The following is a 22,253-nucleotide window of genomic DNA, read 5'->3' as shown; positions in this document are numbered from 1 at the left end:
GCAATTATTTTCAAGAGAGAATGAGAGAATAATAAAAAGAGACAGAGGAATGCAAGAGAAGAATACTATTAGTGTGGAAGTTTGGAGATTGTGAGATGAAAAGGGAGACAGAGATCTAGATTCATAGACACTTTTTAAGGGATATGAAACACAAAAATATTATTTTGCGATTCAGACTCAGATTCAAATGGGTTTAATAATAATAATAAAAAAAAAAATCCAATTTACTTCTATTATCAAATTTGTTGTGTCCCCATGATATTTGTTGCGTCCCTGTGTTGAAGAGATACCTAGTTAGGCATCGGGAGCACTATATAGCAGGAAATAGCGCTGCCATTTAGTGCTCTTGCATATGGATAACATTCTTGCAAAACTGCTGCCATATAGATAGCAAATTAGAAAGTTGTATAAAATTTCATGCTCTATCTGAATCATGAAAGTACATTTTTGGGTTTCATGTCCCTTTGCGGTTGTTGAGGGCATCATGTTCAAAATTAATTGAGAATACCTTTACCTATATTTTCCAGAATTGTATTAGTGGGTGCTCCTGATATTAGTAGCGTGAGCTGCCCAATATGTGATCTCTCGCATATAAAATGAAAACCACTAGCAATGTAAACAATAAATAAATAATTTGTTTCTGTAATATTTTTTCAGGGTTTTTATGATATCTTCTGTCACAGTGGAACTTGCTCTCTGAACTGTCACGAGAGAGGTGCAGCTCCACTGATTATAATAGGGACTTACTTGCAAATTGAATTGCAGCTGTAATGAGAGGTGGGCACACACCTGTAATAATTTCGCAATGAAGTGGCAAGTTTTCTTACGCACAACATTAATTGAACAAATGGCGTTTTTAATCTAGACCAAAGTGTCCCACTATGCAATCGAAAAAAAGAGATTAGGAAAAGAAACAGTGATGCTATGGGTCGATACACATAGCTATTTATTTAATTTATTATTTAACACATCTTCAAACTTTAAAAGGGACATTAAACACTTTGAGATGGTAATATAAAATGACAAACTGTATATATATATATATATATATATATATATATATATATATATATATATATATATATATATATATATATATATATATATATATATATATATAGAAAGAAAACGAGGAACTCCAGAACTATTGCCAATGTTGGTTTATTAGAGCAGGTAAGTGAGAGACACAGTCACAGTGTGCAAGGATTAGATCTGACGCGTTTCCCGCATGCTCACATGCGCTTCATCAGAGATCTACAGGTGTTCACCTGTGGTTAAGTTAAATACAGGTATTGGCCAATGATATGTGAGTAAAATCTTAATTGTCACTAATAGGGGTGGAGAATGGTGATTACAAGCATGAAATTGTTTAAAAATTCTTACAAAAAGAAAGTACCTTAAAGAAATAGTGCAAAATAAATTTAAGTGACAAGTGAGTAATAATAATATTGGCAATAATAGATATACTCTTTTGTTTTTTGTTTTTTGTATGGATTTACCTAAATTATACTAATAATTCTAATGACATTTTTCAAAAAAATATATATAAGCAAAGCAAGATCAACAATTGTGGGATATTCAGTTTTAAAAAACTATTATTGTTTTCTTCACTTTGTACAGAAAAGCAGTATAAAGATGAAGAAACTTAAATAATATTAGACCTTTTGAATTCACACTAGGCATTTCGAAGAAACTACAACATTAAATACAACAAAATAAAAAGGTTGTTTTTATGTACTGGTAGTTATCTTGGGGCCAATTGAGGGCTGATAGCTAACGGTGAGTTCTAGTTTCTACCTGTAAATGCCTTTATATACCTTGGTGATTGTGGTAATGGGCAAAAGAGTTCAAGTAATGCTAAAGTATTACATTATGTTGTTGAGAAATGGAAAATGAGGTCTAATTCTATTAGCTCTATGCTCAAGATATTTCTGTATATGTGGTAATATCTATACTTAATAAAGTATTCTTTACTGATTCCAATATTTAACTAATAATTTCATTGGTAACATTAAGGAAGATGAAAAAATGAAAAAAATAAATAACTTGTATATGTTGGGAACAATTCTGGCTATATGTATATATAGTGAATACTAGTAAACTGCCACTTGTATCCAATGTTAAAATGATCCTGTAATGAAGGGTATAAAAAGTTTATGAACTAATTCACCTAACTACTCCATTGGAGCTGTAACGCTGTTCAGAAAATATTAGGGGACAGTGGTGCTAAAAACACTATAATGTCCTAGGATTGAAATTAATATTTGGGTAAAGATGTACTATGATAGATACTATGTCATGGTTAGAGCCATAGGAAATAATAAATAGAGTAATGAAAAACTCAATATGGTATGGACTAAAAAAATTTTTTTTTTGGGATAGATAAAAAATATATGCTGTAAAACAATAATAAAAAAGAACAAAAGGAGAATGTGTATGTATCACTATTTGTGGAGGGGAAAAGGGAAGAAAAAAAAGAGAGACCAATAGCTCTCCCCCCTGGTCGAAGAGGAAGAACCACCTCTCCCCTCTCTCCCCCTTTCCCCTCTCATATTGATAAAATGTGAACACTTAACTAAGTTTTGTGTAATGTAACTAATATGCCAAGGAAAAGGGAGAGGGAGCTGCCTGAGAGAGAACTGGGTTTAACCATTCTTGAGTTGGTTTTACCCGATTTTTTAGAGGAAATTCTAGACTAGTCAATGAAAAGGTCCAAGTCTTGTCTCTTATTAATGCCTTTTGGAAATTTAGTCTGTAGAGTAAAGATCCAAAAGGCTTCTTTCCTTTGAAGCTTACTTATTCTATCTCCTCCTTTGATGTCTTTGCTAATGTGTTCTATTACCTACAAAGGAAAAGAGGTGCTTTATATGTGTTCCGTGGGAACGAAAATGTTTTGCCACCGGTGTTTTTGGGATGTCCTCCTCTAATGACAGTAGATGTTGCCTAATTCGGTCTTTAAGTGGGCGTGTGGTTAAGCCTACATATTGCTGAAAACAATGTTGACATGTGACTAAGTATACCACAAATTGGCTGGTACAGTCTATCCTCTGTTTAATTGGAAAAATCCTACCTGTGACTGAAGATGTGAATTGGTCACTCTTTTGAGTGTAGTTGCAACTTTTACATATGCGCCCACATCTAAAGAAACCTTTAATAGGAGTTAACCAGTTAGCACTATGTGGGGATTTAGAGGTAAAATGTTTCCTAACCTTATCACCAACTGTAGGGGCTTTTTTTGCGACACACTTTATTTGTTGTCTCGATATGTCTTTGAGTTTGCTATCACTTTGTAAGATAGGTAGATATTTGTGTATTATTTTGCAGATGTCCTCATATTGTCTACTATATTGGGTAGAAAAAACTATATCATTAGATGTTATTTTATGTTAAGTCTGAGTAGGTCTATTGCTACTATTGTAGCTAGAGAAAAGTGTATGTCTATCTATTCTGCTAACCTCATTTGCTGTTCTAGTCAGGGCAGTTTTATTATACCCTCTTTCTAGAAGGTGGGTGGTTATTTTGTCTGCTTGTTCATTATATTGTTGTAGATTCGAACAGTTCCTACGTGCCCTTATATACTGTCCCTTTGGTATACCTCTAATGGTATGTCTTACATGGCATGAGTCAGCTCTAAGTATTGTGTTGCGTGCCAAGGCTTTTCTATAGATAGAGGACACAATATTGTCATTAGCATCTATTGTCAGTTGTAAATCCAAGTAGGCAATTGATCTTGAAGAAACATATGTAAATTCAAGATTAAGGGAATTATTATTCAGTAGATCCACCAGACTGTGGGCTTCCCTTTGCTCACTCTGATTGCAAATAACAATCAGATCGTCTATAAAGCGACCATACACTACTAGATTGTCTCTGAGGGGGAAATCATCCGCATAGATGGTATTTAGTTCAAGCCAGCCCATATATAAGTTGGCATATGCCGGGGCAAATTTTGCCCCCATGGCTGTACCACAATTCTGCAGGTAGAAATCCCCCCCAGAGACAAAATAGTTGTGCGTAAGTAAGAATCTAGCTGTTGAGACCACAAACTCTATAAAGTCATTAGAAAAGTGGGTGTATTGTCTAATCATATTGCCCAACGCTTCTAAGCCATTGCGGTGAGGTATGCTAGAATACAGGGCTGTTACATCAATGGTAAGCCGTTGGAAATTTGTCTGCCATTGGATCCCTTCAAGTTGACATAATAAGTGAGCACTATCCCTGATATAACCAGGAAGGGCCACTACGATGGGCTGAAGTATTGAGTCTAACCAGGCGCCAAGCCTCTCACAGAGAGACCCAATGCTAGCTACGATGGGTCTCCCGGGAGGCTTGGTGAGGGTCTTGTGAATTTTTGGCACAACCCTGAAAGTAGGGACAAGTGGATCTTTGATGAACAAGTGTTCCTTAATCTCCTGTGAGATGTGTCCCTCTTCCTGTGCCGTGTCCAAAAAGGAATATAATTCCTGGCTGAAAATAGATGTGGGGTCATGATCTAATTTGGTGTAGGTGTTAGAGTTACTGAGGTGGGTCTTAACCTCTTCTGTATAGTCTGTTGTGTTGAGAATTACCACCGCTCCCCCCTTGTCTGCCTGGGTGACCACTATATCGGCATTCTCCTCTAGTTCTTTGAGGGCACCTTTCTCTAGAAGTGTGATGTTGTGTGTTTTAACAGTGTTTGTCTTTGCTAAAGAGTCACTAAGTAAGAGAATGTCCCTTAGGACTGTCTCTTGATACAATTCTATGCTGGGGCTTCTCGCCTGAACAGGGTAAAAATAGGAGCGATCCTTGTGTGTAAAATTATGTGTAGAAATAGTGTGACTTATAGTAGTGTGTTGTAGAGTTAACAAAGTGTTAAAATCACACTGGTCTTTAAAAAGTAAGCCAGTATGAATATTGTCTAATGTTGTAAGTGGAGGGTAAGAAGTGAGGGAGGAATCTGCATCAATTGCTGAAAAGTGCTTTTTTAAAGTAATTTTGCGCACTAATCTATTGACATCTATAACTGTAGAGAAGATATATATATATATATATATATATATATATATATATATATATATATATAGAATGCAAAAGTAGAGAAGGCGCTCAGGTAGAAAGGAATATGATGCTGAAAGTGCTAAAAAAAGCACTGCACTCCAAAGAGCAAATAATGTCGAGTTCCAGGCATATATACACATATATGCATATATATCTGCAATAAACTTTCATTATTTACTTTGTCCCCTTTTCCTGTAATTCCATTCTGAAATGGTGAGCTTTTTAGTTCATGTTACAAATGGAAGTGCAGAACACGGTTATATTAACCCCAGCCATTGGCTGCACACTCTAGTGACCTTTTTATAACTGTTCCTAATTGGCCCCAGCAGAGAAAGTAACCTAAATTACAACATGGCAGCTCCCATTGTTTTACAGACACTAAAACTTTACACTTATTTTGTCAATATTTAAACAGCTAATGAAACTTTCAAAAATACATCTGCATGTTATTCTCAGACTAATCTTTTCTTTCAATGCATCATTCTATCTAGCATTTATTTAGTGTTTAAAGGGACATTAAACCCAAAACATTTCTTTTGTGATTTAGATAGAGAATACCATTTTAAACAACATTCCAATTTACTTCTATTATCTAATTTGCTTCATTCCTTAGATATCCTTTCTTGAAGAAATAGCAATCCACAGGGGTGAACCAATCACACGAGGCATCTGTGAGCAGCCACCAATCAGCATCTACTTGAGCCTATCTAGATATGTTTTCAACTAAGGATATCAAGAGAATGAAGCAATTAGATAATAGAAATAAATTTGAAAGTTGTTTAGAATTGCATTCTCTTTCTAAATCACGAAAGAAAAAGTTGGGGTTTCATATCTCTTTATTGCCCCTTTAAAGGTGTCAGCTGCCTTATATTTGCAAGGAAGAAGTAATAACATATGAGTTCCCACATCAATACCACATGCACCGTTGATATTAGGTTCAACCTTTTGCTAACCCAAAATGCATTGTCTAGAAACACTCTTAGAAAGAGACAGAACTTGAAATGCAAAAAAAAAAAATCAAAAAAAGGTTGTGGAAGACAAAGCCAGAGACAAGACAACTGTGTGGGCCATAAGGAAGGGGCATAAAACTGAACTTGAAATCCAGTAGTGCATTTCATATAGGCCTAGAATCATCAGCGCCTCCTTGCAAACACATGTTCTAGAATCATCTTTGCAATATTCTAAACTTTGCAAAAATACTTCTGAGAAAAAGTTTCCTTTTTTTTTTTTTATGCTTGCAGTTCCTTTAACAGATGGAGGTAATGATGTCACAGACGGCACTCACAGCATGCATGGCAGGTTGGTGTGCATGCAGTTAATCTGCTTGCATGTCACACGCCTACAACTTGCCTGTATATTCTAGGGAACAACATGCATGTCAGATGGGTGTGCATGCAGTTAATCTGCTTGCATGTCACACGCATACGACTTGCCTGTATATTCTAGGGAACAGCATGCATGTCAGATGGGTGTGCATGCAGTTAATCTGCTTGCATGTCACACGCATACGACTTGCCTGTATATTCTAGGGAACAGCATGAATGTCAGATGGGTGTGCATGCAGTTAATCTGCTTGCATGTCACGCAAACGACTTGCCTGTATATTCTAGGGCAGTGATTTTTAACCTTTTTTTTGAGCATGCATGTCAGATGGGTGTGCATGCAGTTAATTTGCTTGCATGTCACATATGACTTTCCTGCATATTATAGGGAACAGCATGCATGTCAGATGGATGTGCATGCAGTTAATTTGCTTGCATGTCACATATGACTTGCCATTATATTCTAGGGAACATCATGCATGAAAAATGTTGCCACATAACTTGGGGAACCTTTTCTCAGAAACAAAGTGTGGGGTCATTCACAATCCATTAGAAAAACTAATGATTTTAAACAACATTAAAGGGATACCAAACCCACATTTTCCTTTCATGATTCAGATAGAAACTTGCTTAAAATTGCCTGCTCTAACTTACGGCAAAAAGTTTAAACATAGCGGTGCACTTCTCAATTCCAATCCGTATACCAAAACAGTGCTAGCAGTCCCAAAATACTACAAAACCATACTTGCAAGGAAAGGATTGAATTAATACCAATATCAATCAAAGAAGGACAAAGGCTTCACAGTGGTTATTAACGCTTTATTACTACATGTGGGTGTGACTTAATAATCCAGACCGTCTATCCTCCACCCAAATTTCATATGGTACACTATTGCATAAAATTATAGAACTAGCACCACAGGCTATGTGTACACACTATTCGGGATATCTTATGAAACAGACATGTTAACTGTAAATGGCTAATAAGATAGACCAGCATAGATCATGGTGTACAAAGAAACAACCAGTTGTAATGAAAAAGACACAATGATAATATATCAGGTCCTGCAGTATAGAAAAATTGCAACAGTTGCCAAGTGAGAACATGGGGCCCCAATGCTTAAAGTAGAGCGAGTGAGAGCTCAAAAACCAGGCACATAAGTGTAGAAAACACGCTCTGGTATTAAACGCTCAAAAGATGACTGCTAATTCACAACAGGTTCGGATTTTCAAAGCAGTTTTTTCTTCCTTCCAACCTGTGTAATTATCGTAGTAGACAGTGACCTAAAGCAGATATAGACCAGTCAGAACTTAGACTTATGGGGAACTGTTACATCAAATATCCCACCAGGGGGTTAGCAGTCCGTACAGTGTGTAAATAAATCCGGGCTATTAGGGAGTTTTTGCAAGACTATAAAGCCAAACCTTACGTGATTTCAACATATTCATTCACCGCTAAACAGCACACCGGGTACCTTGTTATACATGCGCTCTGGCTTAAGAGTTCAATCAGTAGGTTGGCGTCTTCACTTGCTGAGCTCCAAAATACAATTTTCACCTCTCCTGGTGCAGTGTTCACACAGCCTGTATGATAGCTGTTACATCAGTGTTAATCCTCAGTCATGACGCGTTTCTCCCCTCCCTCAAAGGGCTGAGTGTCGGGGCCTCATCAGATGTGTCTGTATGGGGGTGTGCTTGGTATTTATCGCTGGTCCATAATACTGCCCCCATCCTATACGATCACTGTGTGTCAGATGTTCATCAAGTGCTCTAATTATATTATGCTTCGATTACCAGACATGAAACTGATTGCCAAATATTTACATTTAAAATTAATTTACATTCACGCAGTATTAGTTTTCTCAAGTATGTTACCTGTTCTAGATAATTATTTACAGAAATAATCATTTATTACCTAGTGATACAATTGATGTAGATCTTAATAGTACAGTAGCAAGACATTTTAAATCCTGCCACAACTCGGATCATACCAAATTGAAAATTATGGGCATTGAGCAGTTGAAGGAAAGTAGACATGGGGGGACCTTGATAGAATAATTTTGCAACATGAATCTAGATGGATTTTTAGGTTAAACACCCTTAGCCCTATAGGCCTTAATGAGAAAATTGAATATGTATGCTTCTTGTAGAACAGCATAAGCTCTGTCACAATAAATTTATGATGAATTACAGCTGGACCTATCTAAATATGCCTCTATAAAAATGTTGTTCAGTAAAAAGGGGTGTGATCCTAATGATGGTAAATTACGCTTTAAGCATAATGACCACAATTGTGAAGCATTGGTTATTAAGATCTACATCAATTGTATCACTAGGTAATAAATGATTCTTTATTTGCTTAAAATTATCTGATATTTGGAGAAATAAGTATATCTTTGGAAGATCATTTGGGTTATTTATCCAATAACTGACGAATAAATACAGGCGTATAACCTCACTGTAGCTCCCACTAAAATTTGTTCAAATGATTTGTTTTATCAAATAAACTAAGGTATAGAAATATTAAGTTCTCTGTAAATAACTATAACAGGTAACATACTTGAGAAAACTAATACTGCGTGAATGTAAATAATTTTAAATGTAAATATTTGGCAATCAGTTTCATGTCTGGTAACGGAAGCATACTATAATTAGAGCACTTGATGAACATCTGACACACAGTGATCGTATAGGATGGGGGCGGTATTATGGACCAGTGACTGGATAAATACCAAGCACACCCCCTTACAGACACATCTGATGAGGCCCCGACACTCAGCCCTTTGTGGGAGGGGAGAAACGCGTCATGACTTAGAATTAACACTGATGTAACAGCTATCATACAGGTTGTGTGAACACTGCACCAGGAGAGGTGAAAATTGTTTTTTGGAGCTCAGCAAGTGAAGACGCCAACCTACCGATTGAAATTTTAAGCCAGACCGCATGTATAACAAGGTACCCGGTGTGCTGTTTAGCGGTGAATGAATATGTTGAAATCACGGTAAGGTTTGGCTTTATAGTCTTGCAAAAACTCCCTAACAGCCTGGATTTATTTACACACTGTACGGACTGCTAACCCCCTGGTGGGATATTTGATGTAACAGTTCCCCATAAGTCTAAGTTCTGACTGGTCTATATCTGCTTTAAATCACTGTCTACTACGATAATTACACAGGTTGGAAGGAAGAAAAAACTGCTTTGAAAATCCGAACCTGTTGGGAATTAGAAGTCATCTTTTGAGCGTTTAATACCAGAGTGTGTTTTCTACACTTATGTGCCTGGTTTTTGAGATCTCACTCACTCTACTTTAAGCATTGGGGCCCCATGTTCTCACTTGGCAACTGTTGCAATTTTTCTATACTGCAGGACCTGATATATTATCATTGTGTCTTTTTCATTACAACTGGTTGTTTCTTTGTACACCATGATCTATGCTGGTCTAGTTTAGTAGCCGTTTGCAGTTAATATGTCTGTTTCATAAGATATCCTGAATAGTGTGTATACATAGCCTGTGGTGCTAGTTCTATAATTTTATGCAATAGTGTACCATATGAAATTTGGGTGGAGGATAGACGGTCTGGATTATTAAGTCACACCCACATGTAGTAATAAAGCGTTAGTAACCACTGTGCAGCCTTTGTCTTTCTTTGATTGATATTGGTATTAATTCAATCCTTTCTTTGCAAGTATGGTTTTGAAGTTTCTAATTTACTCCTATTATATTTTTTCTTTGTTCTCTTGCTATCTTTATTTGAAAAGCAAGACTGTAAGCTTAGCAGCCAGACCATTTTTGGTTCAGCCCCTGGGTTGCGCTTGCTGATTGATGGCTAAATATAAACACCAATCAGCAAGCGCCATACAGGGTGCTTTATAAAAGATGGGCCGGCTCCTTAGCTTAGATTCCTGCTTTTTCAAATAAAGATAGCAAGAGATAATAGGAGTAAATTAGAAAGTTGCTTCAAATGGCCTGCTCTGTCTGAATCATGAAAGAAAAAAATGTGGGTTTAGTATCCCTTTAAAGCCTATGGGGATTTTTGTAGATAATTTTTTTTTTCTTTGTTTCTAAGGGGTTGTAATCGACCAATGTATTGCAAAAATACTTGTAATCAAATGTGTTTTTCAAACTTGACTTTTAAGTCAGTTTGTACAGTCATTTATAAAAATATACACATAAATTCTACTGTGATGACCAGGGTTAACCAACCCTGCGTCATTCACTTGTTTAGCACAGAAAGGGTTAACAGACCCTTTCCACTTTCACTAATCTGTCACAGTCCAGCCACTCCAGGCAAGCTGTGACTTATTTGGGTGCAAGGGTTAACACTCTCTAGTCTGTCCTAGACTTAGAAAAATGCCCAAATTCCCCTCTAACGCCACCTACACTAAACTACCTCTCAACTGCCACCACTTACGATATATTATTTGGGAAATCCTAAGTTAAAACCCAGACTTACAAATTAACTTCCAGAATACAATTTAGCAAAAAATAACAATACCAAATACTACCAGTCTCTTTCAGTAACATGGTTCAAATATTAGATAAAGGCAAAAAACGTAATAATTTAATTTATTATTATGCGAAAAATTAGCACAATGCATTATTATTAAAAAGATGTTAACCAATAGAATTATACACAAGCAAACAGTTTTAAAATAAAAAGGAGAAATAACAGAAACCTTACACTTTACTAGCTTTGGTATCTACCCCAGGGAGATGGGTCAGGAAGATGGTCACTCACGCTGCAGCATACAGCCTCCCAAGAATGAATGCTTTCAAAATTTTATACCTCTTTCCATGATATCAGATTGCCTGAGCCAACCTTCTTACAGAGGGGGCTAGGGAAATATCCACCCCTCTCTTTTATGACCTGTCATAAAGCTCAGCACCTTTGGCTGAAATCATAGAACACCTTACAACTTCAAATAGGCATATTCAGCGTGTTCACCTATATAAGCAACTTCCCGGGGACATCCTGAGAATTAGTTTGGTACCAAATATGACATGGTTGTCCTATTTCCCTCATCTAGTGTCATAACATGTTTAAAAACATATCTTAAATTGTACTAGTGTCCTCTTATTAACCTTTTCTGTTCTTTGGAGAGTGCACTGCTTATTGTCTCTTGAGCTGACACTTTTACTTGTGTAATGCATCAATGGAAATACAATAACATTTGGTTAAACGAAACTCTGAAACTATTTATAAAGGGAGTCTGGTTTATCAAAGGAAAACACACCGCACATAAACACAGCAACACATTTCTTCTTGAAAAACAAATGCTTTTAGCTCACAGGCTAAAGAATATTAACCCCTTAATATCTAAATCACGAGGTATTCATGACATTTATCTTTTCATAGCTATGGTCAAATTAAATGGTATGCATTATATAAACATGATATATAATTTCTTCTAGTATTTTATGAATTTTCCTTATACTTTCATTGTAATATATTCACCTTTCTACTTCCAGTCTTACCTGTAAAATTCATTGCAACCAACTTATCAAGCAAAATATTATTCAGGAATCTCTCTGTTCCATAAAAGACAAATGCACTGCAATTGTTCATTACATTTTCCCATTCACCATGGCTGGAAAAAAACAAAAAACATTTTAAAAAAATCAATTAAATAATTATAAAAGGTTAACACTTAAAATCTTTGTGTCAGTAAAATTTTGCTATACTACTTGGCAGGTCTATTCTAATACCTAAAGGGACATGAAACCCACATTTCTTCTTTCATGATTCAGACAAAGAATACAATTTAAAAAAACTTTCCAATTTACTTCTACATATCCGAGGCACCACATGACAGGAAATAGTGCTTCCATCGAGAGCTCTTGCTAACGTATAACATTGTTGCAAAACTGCTGTCATATAGTATTGCAGACACGTGCACACTCCTGAACATAAATATATATTTTAAAAATATATTTATATTTAAATAATAAAGACAACAAGCAAGAATATCTACATTTTAATTGATATCCAATACTTAAAACTAAAATGCATTATACATGACCATACATTTTATTTTTAACATTGTAGCTATAATGTAGTCTGGCCTTGCATTGATATTCAATATTAAAAATGGTATGCATGTATATTGAATAATGCTTTAAGTATTGCATATACATTAAAAACATAATTTATGTAAGAACTTACCTGATAAATTCATTTCTTTCATATTGGCAAGAGTCCATGAGCTAGTGACGTATGGGATATACATTCCTACCAGGAGGGGCAAAGTTTCCCAAACCTCAAAATGCCTATAAATACACCCCTCACCACACCCACAATTCAGTTTAACGAATAGCCAAGAAGTGGGGTGATAAGAAAGGAGTGAAAGCATCAACAAGAAATTGGAATAATTGTGTTTTATACAAAAAAAATCATAACCACCACAAAAAAGGGTGGGTCTCATGGACTCTTGCCAATATGAAAGAAATTAATTTATCAGGTAAGTTCCTACATAAATTATGTTTTCTTTCATGTAATTGGCAAGAGTCCATGAGCTAGTGACGTATGGGATAGCAAATACCCAAGATGTGGAACTCCACGCAAGAGTCACTAGAGAGGGAGGGATAAAATAAAGACAGCCAATTCCGCTGAAAAAAACAATCCACAACCCAAATCAAAAGTTTTAATCTTTATAATGAAAAAAACTGAAATTATAAGCAGAAGAATCAGACTCAAACAGCTGCCTGAAGTACTTTTCTACCAAAAACTGCTTCTGAAGAAGAAAAAACATCTAGGGCGCGATCCGATATAGATCGTAGTTTGCGGCGCAACCGAGGGAACCCGCGTCGCCCGCAGTTTCAGCTCGCAACTCGAGCTATCTCATATATGGCGCCGTCAGATGCTAACGTGCCATAAGTCTGACAAACCAGCGATGTCCAGAAATCTGCGCGAGTACAAATTTCGCCAGTGACTTACAGCACGTTAGAAACTGCCTGCGCCTACAAAACCTGACTAAAGTCTAAATCACCCGCACTGTCTAACACGCCTCCCAAACATAGCCCAACACGTCTAACACGCCTACCTAACATAGCCCGACACGTCTAACCCTCTATCCGCTATCCCCCCTCACTAGCCTAACAATAAAATATGTATTAACCCCTTAACCGCCGCTACCTAATAAAGTTATTAACCCCTAAACCGGCGCCATCTACCTTACCTACCCCCTAAAGTGAGCCCCTACCCCACCGCCATCTATATTAAATTATTCAACCCCTAAAATACTAAACTATCCCTACCACTAAACCTAAGTCTAACCCTACAAATAGCCCTGAAAAGGGCTTTTTGCGTGGCATTGCCCCAAAGTAACAGCTCTTTTGCCAGCCCTTAAAAGGGCTTTTTGCGGGGCATGCCCCAAACTAACAGCTCTTTTGCCAGCCCTTAAAAGGGCTTTTGGCGGGGCTTTGTCACAAAGTAAACTGCTCTTTTGCCTACAATCTACATCCCCCTACACCGCGGCCACCTATAATAAATGTATTAACCCCTAATATAATCCCCCTACACCGCCGCCAGCTATATTAACTATATTAACCCTAATTATATTAGGGTTAATATAGTTAATATATTTATTATATTATATATATTAACTATATTAACCCTAATTATATTAGGGTTAATATAGTTAATATAGTTACTATAGTATTTATATAAACTATATTAACTCTATCTAAGGAATCTGCATGTATATTAAACCTGACCTTAAACCTACAATAAGGGAAGATATTTATGATACAAGTGACAATGTAGAGACCCTGTGGGTTGAAATAAAGAGTGGGGGGAAAAATCCTAAAAAAATATTACTAGGAACATGCTACAAGCCTCCCAACATTAGTGACCCGGAGGAAACTCAACTACTTATCCAAATAGGTAAGGCTGCTAATAACAGTGCTGTAATTATGGGAGATTTTAACTACCCTGATATAAACTGGGCCAATGAAACTAGTAATTCAGCTAAGGGGGATAGATTTTTAAATGTTCTCAGGGATAACTTCTTGTCACAATTAATAGAGGAGCCAACTAGGAGTAAAGCTATATTGGATTTAGTGCTATCAAACAATACAGATATAATATCAAACATAGAAGTTAAAGAACATTTGGGTAACAGTGATCATAACATGGTCACATTTGAAATCTCTTTTCATATGCAGTGTTTTAAAGGCTTAACTAAGACTTTTAATTTCAAGAAAGCAAAATTCAACGATTTAAGGAAATCATTAAATAATATAAATTGGGACAATGTATTTTCTAATAAAAATACAGAGGATAAATGGATAATATTTAAAAATTTGTTAAATAAATATACATATCAATACATACCATATGGTTATAAAAATAAAAATAAAAAAACTAAGCCGTTATGGCTAAATAAAAATGTGTTAAAAGAAATTAGGAAAAAACGTAGGGCATTTAAATAATTAAAAGAAAATAGTACAGACTCAGCATACAATATTTATAAGGAATGTAACAAAGCATGCAAAAAAGCAATCAAATTAGCCAAAATTGAAAATGAAAAATTAATTGCCAAGGATTCTAAGTCTAACCCTAAAAGGTTCTTTAAGTACATAAATAGCAAAAAGTCTAAGAAGGATAATATAGGTACATTAAAATGTGTGGAGGGTAGCATGATAAATAATGACAGGGAGAAGGCTGAGGTACTAAACCAGTTTTTTTCTTCAGTATACACAAGAGAGGAACCATTGAATGATACTTTGGAACAGAATAGAACATGCCAGTCCATACCACTAACTGGGTTTTGTTTAGAGGATATCAGGAAAAAACTAAAAAATATTAAGGTAAATAAAACTCCAGGCCCAGATGGAATACACCCAAGGGTGTTAAGTGAACTTAGCACTGTTATAGACAAACCTTTACTCTTAATTTTTCAAGACTCATTATCCTCAGGCATGGTACCCCAGGATTGGCGTAAAGCTGATGTGGTGCCACTCTTCAAAAAGGGAAGCAGGGATGATCCAGGAAGCTATAGGCCAGTTAGTCTGACATCAATAGTGGGGAAGATATTTGAAGGGATTATAAAGGATTATATTGATGAGCATATTCGTGTAAACAAGATTATGAGTTCTAATCAGCATGGCTTTAGGAGAAATAGATCATGTCAAACTAATCTAATTAGATTCTACGAGGAAGTAAGTAAAAATATAGATAAAGGGGAATCAGTTGATGTGATATACTTAGATTTTGCAAAGGCATTTGATACAGTGCCACATGAGAGATTAATGCACAAAATTAAGGGACTGGGAATAGCTGAAAATGTTAGCTCATGGATAAATAACTGGATAAAAGATAGGGAGCAACGAGTAGCAGTAAATGGATCATACTCAGATTGGACAAAGGTAATCAGTGGCGTCCCCCAGGGATCAGTACTGGGCCCTGTTCTTTTTAATATTTTTATAAATGACTTGGAGCAAGGATTAAATAGCGACATCTCTATTTTTGCAGATGATACTAAGTTAAGTAAGGTCATTAGGTCAGAGCAGGATGAACTCTCTTTGCAAAGGGATTTGCTAAAATTCGAACTATGGGCAAGTGAATGGAAAATGAGATTTAATACGGAAAAATGTAAGGTTCTACATTTTGGAAGTAAAAATAAGCAGGCTATGTATTTTTTAAATGGGACAAGACTTAGCCAAACACAGGAGGAAAGGGATTTGGGAGTAGTAATAGATAACAAGCTAAAGATGAGTGCACAATGCAGGGCAGCGGCTTCAAAGGCTAATAAGATACTAGCATGTATTAAAAGAGGCATTGATTCAAGGGAGGAAAGCATAATTCTGTCATTATATAAAGCCCTGGTAAGACCTCACCTTGAGTTTGGAGTGCAGTTCTGGGGACCGATTGCTAAAAAAGATATTGCAGAACTAGAAAAAGTTCAGAGAAGGGCCACAAAGCTAATAAGGGGATTGGAGAAATTAACCTATGAGGAGAGGCTAGCCAAACTGGGTCTGTTCTCTTTAGAAAAAAGGCGCTTGAGAGGTGACATGATTACTTTATATAAATATATTCAAGGCCCATATACAGAGATGGCAGAAGCTCTTTTTATTTCAAGAAAATTGTTTCTGACAAGAGGTCATAATTTAAGGTTGGAGGAAAGGAGATTTAATCTCCTGCAACGGAAACGTTTTTTCACTGTAAGAGCAATAAAATTGTGGAACTCATTACCAAAGGAGGTAGTGAATGCCAATACCATAGATACATTTAAAAATAGTCTGGATAAATTTCTGTATATAAACAAAATTCATGGATATGATTGCTAGTATTAAATGGGTCACATTTTAATGGGGTTATTTAAGCTTAACTGGAGCTTTTTGTAAGTATTTTAGATTTGTATAGGTTGAACTCGATGGACTTCAGTCTTTTTTCAACCTTATCTACTATGTTATGTATGTTATGTTAACCCTAACACCCCTAACTAAATTCTTATTAAATAAATCTAATTCATATTATAAACTAAAATATTCCTATTTAAATCTAAATACTTACCTATAAAATAAACCCTAAGATAGCTACAATGTAATTAATAATTACATTATAGTTATGTTAGGGTTTATATTTATTTTACAGGTAAATTGTTAATTATTTTAACTAGGTATAATAGCTATTAAATAGTTATTAACTATTTAATAGCTACCTAGTTAAAATAATTACCCAATTACCTGTAAAATAAATCCTAACCTAAGTTACAAATACACCTACACTATCAATAAATTAACTAAACTACAAATATCTATCTAAAAATACAATTAAATAAACTAAACTACAAAAAAAACAAACACTAAATTACAAAAAATAAAAAAAAGATTACAAGATTTTTAAGCTAATTACACCTATTCTAAGCCCCCTAATAAAATAATAAAGCCCCCCAAAATAAAAAAAATTCCCTACCCTATTCTAAATTAAAACAAGTTCAAAGCTCTTTTACCTTACCAGCCCTTAAAAAGGCCTTTTGTGGGGGCATGCCCCAAAGAAAACTGCTCTTTTGCCTGCAAAAAAAAAAACACAATACCACCCCCCAACATTACAACCCACCACCCACATACCCCTAATCTAACCCAAACCCCCCTTAAATAAACCTAACACTACCCCCCTGAAGATCTCCCTACCTTGTATTCACCCAGCCGGGCCGAACCGATCTAGGCGATGTGTTCCAGCAAGCGGCAGTGAAGTCTTCATCCATCCGGGCGATGTCTTGAAGCAAGCGGCAGAGAGTCTTCTTCCATCGGCGACGTCTTCAAGCAAATCGGCATCTTCAATCTTCCTACTTCGCTCCTCCGCCGCGGAGCATCCTTCCGGCACGACGACTTCCCGATGAATGAGGTTCCTTTAAATGACGTCATCCAAGATGGCGTCCGCCGAATTCCGATTGGCTGATAGGATTCTATCAGCCAATCGGAATTAAGGTAGAAAAATCTGATTGGCTGATTGAATCAGCCAATCAGATTCAAGTTCAATCCAATTGGCTGATTGGTTCAGCCAATAGGATTGAACTTGAATCTGATTTGCTGATTCAATCAGCCAATCAGATTTTTCTACCTTAATTCCGATTGGCTGATAGAATCCTATCAGCCAATCGGAATTCGGCGGACGCCATCTTGGATGACGTCATTTAAAGGAACCTCATTCGTCGGGACGTCGTCGTGCCGGAAGGATGCTCCGCGGCGGAGGAGCGAAGTAGGAAGATTGAAGATGCCGATTTGCTTGAAGACGTCGCCGATGGAAGAAGACTCTCTGCCGCTTGCTTCAAGATATCGCCCGGATGGATGAAGACTTCACTGCCGCTTGCTGGAACACATCGCCTGGATCGGTTCGGCCCGGCTGGGTGAATACAAGGTAGGGAGATCTTCAGGGGGGTAGAGTTAGGTTTATTTAAGGGGGGTTTGGGTTAGATTAGGGGTATGTGGGTGGTGGGTTGTAATGTTGGGGGGTGGTATTGTGTTTTTTTTTGCAGGCAAAAGAGCAGTTTTCTTTGGTGCATGCCCCCACAAAAGGCCCTTTTAAGGGCTGGTAAGGTAAAAGAGCTTTGAACTTGTTTTAATTTAGAATAGGGTAGGGAATTTTTTTATTTTGGGGGGCTTTATTATTTTATTAGGGGGCTTAGAATAGGTGTAATTAGCTTAAAAATCTTGTAATCTTTTTTTTATTTTTTGTAATTTAGTGTTTGTTTTTTTTGTAATTTAGTTTAGTTTATTTAATTGTATTTTTAGATAGATATTTGTAGTTTAGTTAATTTATTGATAGTGTAGGTGTATTTGTAACTTAGGTTAGGATTTATTTTACAGGTAATTGGGTAATTATTTTAACTAGGTAGCTATTAAATAGTTAATAACTATTTAATAGCTATTATACCTGGTTAAAATAATTAACAATTTACCTGTAAGGAGACTTCCGGTGGGCGGGCTCAGGAGATGGCAGCTTGGTGTGAGAGCTCCGGAGTAAAAAGCTCCTAACAAGTATTTTTACTGGATATAACCACATCTACCACGCAGAAAAACCTCAATCTCACCCTCCTAGAGCCCAGATGCACCCTAGCCTTGGTACACAGGGTACCCGGCACCTCCCGCATCGGCTGATTTCATCTGCCCCCACTGCAAGCTTACTGGCACATAAGGTGCACCTGTACATAACAGCCTTACCGCGCTGCCTGCGCGACTACCCTTAACCACAGACCCGAGACGGAACTGCAGGCTGGAACACGGGCGCAGAGACTCTTATTCTGGGCAGAAACCCGCCCGTGCAGCGGCGACAGAGACCGGCCTCCCAGAACGCCCGCGTGTACTTGCTCATCTGGAGCGGGCTGAGTGCGGATGAGTCAGAGGCACAACTCCTAAGGGTAAATAAGTAGTTGATCTCCCCGGCAGAGACCCTACACACAACGGAGAGGGGGAAGCAACACAGACGGCCACCAAGGGTCGGCAGACTTCACCTACCTGCAGCTTTCTCCCACTGGCGCGAAAGCTCCGGGCGCCATCTTGCTCTACACGAGTCTGGCTACAGAGCGATCCTCCACGGCCTGGAACAAAAGGCTGAAGATAGAAGGTGATTGTACCTCTCTGGGAACACGCTGAAGCGATCTCGCCCTAAGGCTGCCAAGACAAGATTTGGGTAACGTACTACACTCGCCCCCTTACACAAGCCTCTTAAGATTGCTGGGAGACATCGTTATTTTCTATACTGATACAGAGGGCTGAGAACACAGAACACTTAACTGTCCCTTGACTGCCCCTTACCGCTAACACTATACTCCCCGGATTGAAGGGTCCCTTGCCCCAGACTCTATTTGTACCTATGCTGCGGGGAGCCACTGATCTCATCACGGAGGGCATATAACAACCTTGCATACACTGTGTGCTGAGATAGACTGAACTGAACTGCCTTGATTGGCCCTGGGGAACAGTCGGAGTGCTAGTGACAGGCCTAGGCTCCTCAGCTCTAAACGAGACTTTTACAGGCAGAATACAGCATAAGCCATCCTATCTCACTACTAGCGGTTACTGCTGTGGCCCCAAAGATAAAGTACAGATCAATGAACACTTAGACTCCTGCTGAACTCTTCAAAGCCCAATTCCTGGTTAAATGTTTTGTTGCAGGGAGTCTGGAGAGTGAACTCTTTCAGTTGTGGGAGAGGATTTGTATTTAATAACTCACTGTATATATTGTGTTTCACTGCCTGCTTGTAGAATAACAAAAACATATTGTATTGGTACATGGATAGATTTCTGACAGGAGGTAGGATGTCGGGTAAAAACAAGAATGTGAGCAGGGGTAAGGGAGCTGCTGACCACCCACAAGATTCGCCCCCTGCTGGGCAGGAGTCCTCTACAATTCCTATGGACACGCATGTTGTGGTTCAGCAGCTCTCTTCCATCTTCCTCCCAAAGATAGAAAACCTCCAAAAGGGTCTTGATCATTTAACTGGGGAAATGAAGCAATTCTCAGTTAGGTTCATTGAAATGGAGGATAGGGTGTCCGGATTAGAGGACACTATAGTAACACACGACACTCAGCTAGATGTCTTATTGAAACAGAATATAAATCTGCACCAGCGACTTGAAGACCTAGAAAATAGGTCGCGTCGCAATAACTTGCGCATCCTGGGAATACCTGAAAATGTAAAACCTAAAGAGCTTATCCGCTTTGTAGAAGACACCTTACCCAGGCTCCTTAAACTAACCCCCACTATGTTCAAGGGCAGTGTAGAAAGGGCTCACAGGGTAGGCCCAGAGAGGCAGGCTGATAGAGGTAACACTCAACCCAGACAGGTCATGATCAAACTACTACATTTCCAGCTTAAGGTAGAGAAACTGCGAGCTTATAGAAAGGCTTCCCCTGTTTTGTTTGAAGGCTCTAAGCTTTTAATATTCCAAGATTACTCCTCTGAGTTAATGAGAAAACGTAAAGAATTTTCACCAATCTGCTCTGAACTGAACAGGAAAGGGGAGAGAGTGTACCTTCTGTATCCAGCTAGACTAAAACTATTGACCCCCTCTGGCCCAAAATTCTTTGATTCCCCGCGAGAAGCAAATGAGTATCTGGGTAACAGGGAAAACAGAGACAGTGCAGACGCGCCTAGATCACCCCGATCAGACCCAGGCTGAGGGCTAAAGAATGGGAGAGTTAGAATGATTTTCTAAAAATTACCCTGATTGGGGTTCACCAGGTTTTGAAAGGTTAAACTAATGAGTTACTTACACATGTTAAGGAGGGAAGTTGGTTATGTTGTTTTTTTTAACATACTTACCTGTGCAGTACTAACCGTACTGGTCACGTTGGTCCTCATACCAAGCTGCTCCCGCGGGGACGGGCTGGGGGTGTCGCAGGATGTGGCGATGCACTCATCAGTTTGTGGACTTTTTGGTCCTACCCAGCAGACTGGGGCACCTCCTCTCCGGCCGGGGGGGCAGCTAAGATCACTGCCATGTTATACAGACTTAACTGAGCACTATATGTCTGTTTATGTTCATATGTTGTTTTGGTACATAATATGTTTCTCATACACTACACCCAAATTAGTATTGTTTCCTCTTAGGAATGGAACAACGACTCCATGTCTGGATGTGGCGTATCCGGATTTCCTTAGTCTAAATATTCATGACAATATGTATGTAAAATGTCATCTTCATTCCCGAGTGTCATGCAACTTATCATGTTTTTCCCTTTTTTTTTTTTTCTTTTTCTTTTTTTTTTTTTTTTTTTTTTCTTTTACGACCATGGATTACTGTTGTGCTCATAGGCAAGATAAGGTTAGTGGGAATGTTTTTTTTTTTTTTTTTTTTTTTTTTTTTTTTCTCTTCCTCTCTCGTCCTTTCTCTCTTCCCCTCCCTCCCTCGGGTGGCTGGCCTGATGTGGATCCACATATGTACATTTAAATGTCGGTAAGGTTTACAACTTGGAACGTTGGAGGGATTAACTCCCCCACTAAGAGAAGCACCATACTGACTCATTTAAGACGTTTAGGGACAGACATCGCACTGCTACAAGAGACACACCTCTCTGAGGTGGAACACGAAAAGCTTAGAAGGGACTGGGTGGGGCAGGTGGAACACGTTTCTTACACTAACTCCAGCAGAGGCATAGCAATTCTTTTTGGGCGTAGGGAAAATATCGAAGTTCTAAACACACACAAAGACACAGAAGGGAGATTTCTGGTGGTCAAGGTCAGGATGCACCAAAAAATACTAGTGATATGTAACATATATGCCCCAAACGGGAAATCCACAGCTTTTTGGACAAGACTCATCCAAACACTTGCTCCTTATCTGGGCCTAGATATTGTGCTAGGAGGAGACTTTAATCTGGCTCCGAACCCCACCTGTGACAGGATGTGGGACCCGGAACGCCTGGGGGAGGGGAGAAGGCCTGGAGG

At 37.9% G+C, this 22,253-nt stretch overlaps 1 protein-coding gene across 1 annotated transcript in view; it reads right to left on the bottom strand.

Annotated features, from left to right (window-relative positions):
* Nucleotides 1–22,253, bottom strand: part of LOC128640465 (cilia- and flagella-associated protein 46-like) — a 638,812-nt gene that overhangs the window by 36,986 nt on the left and 579,573 nt on the right. The window contains exon 64 of the mRNA XM_053692944.1: nt 11,836–11,948. Coding sequence (XP_053548919.1) covers nt 11,836–11,948 — 113 coding nt within the window. The remainder of the gene's footprint in view (nt 1–11,835; nt 11,949–22,253) is intronic.

Source organism: Bombina bombina, chromosome 9 (genome assembly GCF_027579735.1).
Source record: "Bombina bombina isolate aBomBom1 chromosome 9, aBomBom1.pri, whole genome shotgun sequence".
Classification (NCBI taxonomy): Eukaryota; Metazoa; Chordata; class Amphibia; order Anura; family Bombinatoridae; genus Bombina; species Bombina bombina.
This window is presented reverse-complemented; position numbering and strand designations above follow the sequence as displayed.